This window comes from Myotis brandtii, unplaced genomic scaffold (assembly GCF_000412655.1).
Source record: "Myotis brandtii unplaced genomic scaffold, ASM41265v1 scaffold138, whole genome shotgun sequence".
Lineage (NCBI taxonomy): Eukaryota > Metazoa > Chordata > Mammalia > Chiroptera > Vespertilionidae > Myotis > Myotis brandtii.
The window spans coordinates 1332865-1341004 of NW_005354915.1; the positions used below are offsets into that span (position 1 = coordinate 1332865).

The following is an 8140-nucleotide window of genomic DNA, read 5'->3' on the forward strand; positions in this document are numbered from 1 at the left end:
CCAACCCCAGCCCCAGCCCCAGCCTCCCTCCTTTCCATCCCTCAGTCCGTCTGTCCAAACAGTATCTTTGGGGGTCCTGCTCCCCAGCTGCCTCCCCACACCCCCTTCACACACAGCACACAGCTCCTGTTGTGGGAACGCCCGTGTGCCCAGCCCGGCCGCTGGTGGATGCGTCGCTGAATGAAACCGAGGCACAGAGCGGGCACATGACTTACCCAAGGTCACACGGCCAGTGGGTCGCAGGTCCCGGGACCTAAAACCCAGGCGTCTGCCCCAAGCCTACTCCCTGCCCACTTCCCGCCTCTTCTCTCCTCTCCCTCCTCCCCTTCCCTCCTCCTCCCCCTCCTTTCTTCTCTCGCTGCCTCAGTCTCTCTCCCTCTCTCTCTCTCTCTCATCTTCAAGTCAACGTGTGTTGCCGCCTGCCTGATTCTTTGAGTCGAGGGACCGTGTCGCCCCCCCCACCCCCCAGCAGTTGTGAAAACCCGTTGTGCCCACCCAAACAGAGGGCCCGGGATGGGCCGAGGTGCCGTCTGGAGCAATCAGCTCGTCTTTGTTTGTGTAGCCATGTGAGGATAACAAGCAGCTGCCATATGGGCCGCTCCGGGAGGCTGGCGCCGGCAGACCCAGGCGCCGTGGGAGCCACGCTGCATGGAATGCCGTTCATTTTCATGCTTTTGTGATGTTTGTTTAGAAAGTTTTCGACGTGGAAGTCTTGCTCCCGGTTCCTCGCCGCGGCTGGCACGGGGGAGCCCTGGTCTCCCCTGTCCCCTCAGGCTTCAGTTTGCTGGTCTCTGCCGCGGGTGGTTGCCACCCTGGAGGCCACTTTGAGCACGAATGGCCAGGGGCTCCCCGTGTTCCAGCACTCCCACCCCACCTGCCCGCTCTGGCTCTTGGAAGCGTGGCTCTGTGGGTGGCCAGCAGGGGCGGGGCCTGGCTGGGGAGAGCGTGCTGGGTGCGGGGAGCTATGCCCAGGCCTGTGAGTCCAGAAGCCGCAGTCTCTGAGGTGGCAAAGGCTGCAGCTGGGGTCTGCGGTGAGCGAACGACTCACTGCCCTCCTGCTCTCTCCCCGGCACAGGCTTCCTGGACTGGGTCCCCAAGAAGATGCAGCGGGTGGGCTGCGTGGAGCTGCTCAACACGGTGCAGAGGCGCGTCCAGCCGCGGCTGCACGTCTTCGGCCACATCCATGAAGGTCAGCATGTGGGGCGGGGAGAGGACCGCACATACCAGGCGCTCCTCACTGGCTCTTTAGAACGGCCATCTCGCCTCCCTGCAACCTAGCGACCTCCTCCCTGATTTCTCTGGGAGAGGAAGATGGCCCATTGGTGTATGGTGATGATGGTGATGGTGATGGTGGTGGTGATAGTGATGGTGGTGGTGATGATGGTGATGGGTGGTGATGATGATGGTGATGGTGGTGATGATGATGGTGATGGTGGTGATGATGATGGTGATGGTGGTGATGATGATGGTGATGGTGGTGATGATGATGGTGATGGTGGTGATGATGATGGTGATGGTGGTGATGATGATGGTGATGGTGGTGATGATGATGGTGATGGTGGTGATGATGATGGTGATGGTGGTGATGATGATGGTGATGGTGGTGATGATGATGGTGATGGTGGTGATGATGATGGTGATGGTGGTGATGATGATGGTGATGGTGGTGATGATGATGGTGATGGTGGTGATGATGATGGTGATGGTGGTGATGATGATGGTGATGGTGGTGATGATGATGGTGATGGTGGTGATGATGATGGTGATGGTGGTGATGATGATGGTGATGGTGGTGATGATGATGGTGATGGTGGTGATGATGATGGTGATGGTGGTGATGATGATGGTGATGGTGGTGATGATGATGGTGATAGTGGTGATGGTGATGGTGATGGCGGTGGTGGTGATGATGATGGTGATGATAGTGATGATGGTGATGGTGGTGATGGTGATGGTAGTGATGATGAGATTGGTGATGATGATGGTGATGGTGGTGATGATGATGGTGATAGTGGTGATGATGGTGATAGTGGTGATGGGTGGAGATGGTGATGGCGATGGTGGTGGTGGTGATGGTGGTGATGATGATGGTGATGATGATGGTGATGGGGATGGTGGTGATGAGATTGGTGATGGTGATGATGGTGATGGTGGTGATGATGATGGTGATAGTGGTGATGATGGTGATGGTGGTGATGGGTGGAGATGGTGATGGCGATGGTGGTGGTGGTGATGGTGGTGATGATGATGGTGATGGTGATGATGATGGTGATGGTGGTGATGATGATGGTGATAGTGGTGATGATGGTGATGGTGGTGATGGGTGGAGATGGTGATGGCGATGGTGGTGGTGGTGATGATGTCAATGCTGATGTCTCACTGTGTGCTTTCCAGGCTCTGAGCTGAACACCGTATGTGGATTATCTCATTCGATCCTCACAGCAGCCTTGGGAAGAGCATCTGTCATTGTCACCTGTATTTATAGATGAAGAGACTCAGTTGAGAGTTTCAGTAGTTTGCCCCAGACAGACTCAGCCCATGGTGGCGAGTGCCCTGACTCCTGCCCCCACCAGACGGCGCTTACTGCTCCCGGTCCTGGCCCTGCCCCTCAGGCTTGACAGGTGTGTGCTTACTTTCCAGGGTACGGTGTCATGGCGGATGGGACCACCACCTATGTGAATGCGTCCGTGTGCACCGTGAACTACCAGCCCGTGAACCCACCCATCGTCATCGACCTGCCCACGCCCCGGAACTCCTGACTGCCCCTGCTGGCGCGGCCCTCCCACCCGCAGCAGCTGCGTGTGCCTGGCTGAGAGCACGGACCCCCGCCGCCCCCTTCCATGCAGACAACCCGTCTGGCCGCGGGGACCAGCCCCGCAGGTGCACTGAGGCCTTGGAATGAAGCACCTCACCCCTGACCTCCAGCCTCTGTCACTTGGAATCGGGACCCTTGGGTCTTCGGGGTTCTGTGTTCATTGCTGTTTCCGCGTGGACATTCCGTGTACCTCGGTGAAGGACCGACCAGCGGTGGCCTGTTGTGCGGGGGAAGGGCCTGCGCTTCATCCTTCGCCGCCGGTCGCCTTCATGGGGGTGGGACGCTACCGTTCTGGACGGATTGTGGAAGTTCTTGCACAAAGCCTCCCTCTAGCCAAGGGTCCGCGTGGCTGCCAGCCCCGGGGCTGGGTGGGTGGGAGGTTGTATATCTGGACGAGCAGCCCTCCTCTGCTCCCAGGCTGCAGAGGAGGCGCCCTGCTGCGCAGCGCCCGGGGAGTGTCCGCGACGTCTCAGGAACGCAACTGCCCCGGAGGCCGGCACACCGTGGCCCGCGTGGCTCCCCTTTGCTCCTGTGGGCGTCTTTGCTGACGCTCACTGGCTCGGAGCCTGGATGATTGGGGGGTTGGTTCTATAGAACGAGCCCGGGACGGCTGCAGGGCTGCCAAGCCATGGACAAGGCCTGGTCCCGCGGGGGCTACGCTGGTCTGCAGAACTCGGCAGCCTGGAGGGCCCACAGGCCGAGGCCACCCTGCCACGCATGTGCTCAGGCTGGCGTGCACCGTGCACACGCATGCACGCACATGCACACCCCTTAATTTAACGAGCGGATCCCATGCTTCTCATTGCCGTCCTCGAATCCCCCCCCCCGGCCCCCCGGGTTTCCCTCATGCTGGTAGGATTCCACCCGGCACGCCCACCGCGGAGGATGGCCGAGTGGGTCATGGACCTCGTCCCAGCGCCAGCTGGCCCATAACGGGAGGTGGCACCGTGACAGCACAGGCCCCGGGCACAGGGGTCTCCCTTTTCTTTTTAAAAATCAGGACTTGGGGGGCGGGCCTTGGGCTGAATCTCTGAGGGAGGGGCAGCCGGCAGGGCCTGGCGGGGGGTGGCGAGGGAGGCAGGGTGGGCACGCGCAGCCTCAGGTCTGTCTTCATTTATAATTTGGCTGTTTGTTCATCATGGATGTTTTTGCATCGACTTTGATTTTTAAAAATATTGCATTAAAATAGTATCCATTAGCGTCCTCACTGAGGTTTTGGGTAACCCCTTAAATTGTGCACCCGCGAGGAGGGGCCGACTCGCCTCCCCCAGTCCCAGCCCAGGAACCAGCATGTGATGAGCCCTTTGCTGTTACATCTCAGTCAAGCCTGCAAGGTGGGTACTGTTGGCCCCATTTTAGAGATTAAGAGATAGAGCCCAGAGAGGCGAGGTAACTTGCCTGGGGCTGCACAGCTCAAAAGGGGCAGAGGCAGGATCTGAACCTTGCTCCCCCCCCCCCCCCCCCCCCCCCCTCACCCCTCCCCCCCCCCCCCCCCCCACTCCGCCCTGCAAGGCAATGCGTGCCCAAGGTTCTTGTTTTTGGAAACTTACGGTCCCGTTCAGACCTGTCTGGTTCATTTCTCATGGCGCCCCGCAGCCCTGAGGGTGCCCCCGGAGCCCTGAGGGTGCCCCCGGAGCCCTGAGGGTGCTGTCCCCGCACCCTGGCATCCCCAAGACCCGGATTCCTTCCTACGCGGGAGAGGCTCCCTGTGGGGCTCGGGCACCGTCGGGGCTGCGGCCACACCGCACTGGCCCAGGTCAGCTTCGCGCTTTGGGGCAGGGCTTTAGGAGCCCTGTTTGGCCCAAGTGGTTCCTGGCGGCTGGGGAGTTCACGAGGTCCCGGGGGTGCCCCAGACGCATGGCGTGTGTGCGGAGTTGGGGTGTGGGTGGGGGGAGAAAACACAAGGCCCTTTCAGTCGCCTCTACTGCATTTCTATGTGGACCAAGATCTATAAACTTAAAAAAAATTTTCCTAAGGTATCTTCAGAATAGGGTGTATTTTTATGTGGAGAAGACGTTACGAAGGCAGCTGTTACTTTAAGAGAAAATGCATTAAAAGTCCTTGAGCTACGAGAGCTGATGCGTGCTCCTCAACCATTTCGGCATAACTTGATTGTGGCTGTAATTTTTTTGTCAAGCATGTCAGACAATAAAGTCTTTGTAAAAAGAGAGAAGTCCGCGCGGCACCTCTTCCTGTGTCTGTGCCGTTGGGGGGCACGTGCGGCAGGGGCAGCGTCCTCCCGTGGGTCCTGGGTCCTGGGACCTTCCTTGCACGGTCAGCGACGGGTGCCCTTCTGCTCGCTCCAGCTCCCTGGGGGTGGGGGGTCTCAGAGGTGGTTGGCAGGGGCAGTTCTGTGCCCTGTTGTGTTCAAATACCTTCCGGGTATTAGCATGTGCGACCCCACTCTTGACAACCTAGGGGTCCAGGTGTTGCCCAAGAAAAGCACTGGCAGGTATAGTGACTCCAGGCTCAAAGCTCCCTAAGTTGCAAAAATCCTGCCACTTTTAATCATCCACCGAGTCATCAATACACCCATCCACTCACCTACCCATTGACCTATCCATCTACCATCCACCCATCCATCCATGCATCCATCCACTGTCCACCTATCCATCCATCCATCATGCACCACCCATCCATCCATCCATCCATCCATCCATCCACCATCCACCATCCATCCATCCACATCCATCCATCCATCCATCCATCCATCCATCCATCCATCCATCCATCCATCCATCCATCCATCCATCCATCCATCCATCCATCCATCCATCCATCCATCCATCCATCCATCCATCCATCCATCCATCCATCCATCCATCCATCCATCCATCCATCCATCCATCCATCATCCACCTATCCATCCATCCATCCACCTATACATCCATCTACCTATCCATCCATCCATCCATCCATCCACCCACCCATCTAACCATTGACTCATCCATCCACCATCCATCTACTCATCCATCCACTTACCTATTGACCTATCCATCCGTCCATCCATCCATTCACCTACCCATCCACCCACCCATTCACTCCACACACTCACTGAGCACCTCCCAGGGGCCTGGCTTGGACTAGGGAGATGGCAGCAGTGCTGACAGGGCTGGGAGGTAGGTTGGTGAGGAATGGGTGTGGGGTGTGGGGATGGGGTGAGGGAGAGCTAAGATGGCAACGGATGTTGGGTGCCAGCATGGAGGCGGAGCACGGGAGCAGGAAGAGAAGGCTTGAGGAGGGGCGTTGTGTCCGTGGGATATGCAGGGAGGTTTTTAAAAATATATATTATTTTATTGATTTCAGAGAGGAAGGGAGAGGGAGAGGGAGATAGAAATGTAAATGATGAATCATTGATCAGCTGTCTCCTGCACATCCCACACTGGGCATGTGCCCACAACCCAGGCATATGCCCTGACCAGGGATCTAACCCTGACCTCCTGGTTCATAGGTCGACGCTCAACCACTGAGCCATGCTGTCCGGACCCTAGGGGTTTTAAGGGTGGAGGTTTTAGGGGGGCTCCCAGGGGAAGATCTCAACAGAATATTCAGCAGGTGATTCCTTTCAGGGACCAGGTCTCCACTGTGGATTGGTTGGCGTCAGGGCAGGGGTCATTACTCAAGGCAGCTGGTGTGAGGTCAGGCATGGCTTAGCCTATCTGGGCCTGGAGCTGAAATGCAACCGAGGCCTGAACGTTATCTGAAGGAAGGGAAGGTCAGGGGGTCTAAACCGCATGACCAGCCACAGATCCTCAGGAGGTGTGTGGTAGGCGTTAGACAGACCTGAGCAGGACAAGTGGATCGGCCAAGTACGGGCGGTCACCAGGGCAGAAAGCCCCGGGGGCCTAGCACCAAGGGGGACCTTGACCCCGGTGACCTTTTCTCACATACATCCATCCATCCATCCATCCATCCATCCATCCGCTTTCAGTTAACATGACATATATAAATCTTGCTGAGCTTTTTGTTGCGACTGTAGAGAATTTACAGATGAAAGAAGGGAGAGTGATATTTTTAGAACGTTGGGTCTCGTGATTCACGCAAACCATTCCCCTCTCCATTTATTTAAGTCTTTGATTTCTTTCACCCACGCTCCCATTTTTTCATCACAGAGATTTCGTACACAGTTTGTTAGATTTATACCCAAGTACTTCACTGGGGGAGGGGTTACTATAAATAGCAGTCACATCCCAGCTGTCCGCTGTGGGTGCAGAGGCAGATGATTAGCGTTTGCATGTGTAACTCAAGTGTTTTTGGTGGGTTCTTTGGAATTTCCCATGTCGGTGACCACCTCTTTCGCAGACAAAGACAGTTTTATTTGTTCCTTCCCGTTTTTATTTTTTCTTGCCTTATCGCACTGGCTAGGACCTTCAGCGTGATGATACACACGAGGGAGGAGGACATGCTGGCCTTGCTTCTAATCTCAGGGGAAAGCATGGCGCTCTCACCATCCACTCTAATGTCAGCTAGAGGTTTTTGTAAATGTGTTTCATTCAGTTAAGGAAGTTCCTTTATGTTCCCCGTTTGTTCAAGTTTTTCTTAGGAATTGATGCTGAATTGTGCCCAGTGCCTCCCGTGCATCTGTTGCGATGGCTTTGCTGTGCTAGGTCTGGGCGGGGATCCCCGAGAGTTTACCCCACCGGGAGTTCCCTGAGCTCCTTGGACATGTAGCTTCACGTGTTTCTCCCAGTTTGGGAACTTTTCCCCTCTTTTCTTCTGGGATCCCCACTGTGTGATCCCCACAGGTCTGAGGCTGTGTTCATTTCTCTTTTTCTTCTTTGTTGTTTTAAGACCAGATAATCTCAATTCACCTATCTTCGAGTTTTCTATGAAATTATTCTATAAAACTATTTCTCCTTATTTCTGAAGGCTATTTTGCTAATTATAGAATTTTCCCCACTATTTTTTTCTCTGTGCATTTCAATTTGTGTACGTGTTTTCTTCAAACTCATGCGTCTTTCCTTGTGTTGTCTACTATGGAGTCTGCCAAAGGCAGTCTTTCTCTCTATTACTCTGTTTTTCGTTTTAACACCTGATTGGGACTCAGGGCCCGGGTAGAGGAGGGATGGCAGCGCCCCGGGCCGCTCGGCCTCCTGGCTTTGACTCAGGGCACTGCGGCCCACCGTCCTCAGCCCGCACGGAAGTCCTGTCCGGAGGTCTGAGTCCAGGCTCTGAGCTTAGGGCTGGGGCTCCTTAGGCTCCCCTCGATGAGGGCTCCCCGACCCTCTCTTCCGGTTGTGCCTACGGCCTGGGCGCCCCCGTAGCAGGTGTGTGTGGCTCTGGGCCAGGCTCGGAGGTGCTGGCCGGGCCTGGGGATGGCTGCTC

The 8140-nt window shown here is 56.2% G+C and overlaps 1 protein-coding gene across 1 annotated transcript in view; it reads left to right on the plus strand.

Moving 5' to 3' along the window:
* The window catches only part of MPPED1 (metallophosphoesterase domain containing 1), a gene marked incomplete at its 5' end in the record, with an annotated part of 44234 nt that extends 39249 nt beyond the window's left edge, over positions 1 to 4985 (plus strand). Inside the window, 2 exons of the mRNA XM_014535126.1 lie at positions 1076 to 1189; positions 2641 to 4985. Of these exons, the coding sequence (XP_014390612.1) occupies positions 1076 to 1189; positions 2641 to 2759 (233 nt within the window). The remainder of the gene's footprint in view (positions 1 to 1075; positions 1190 to 2640) is intronic.
* Positions 4986 to 8140: the final 3155 nt, after the last annotated feature.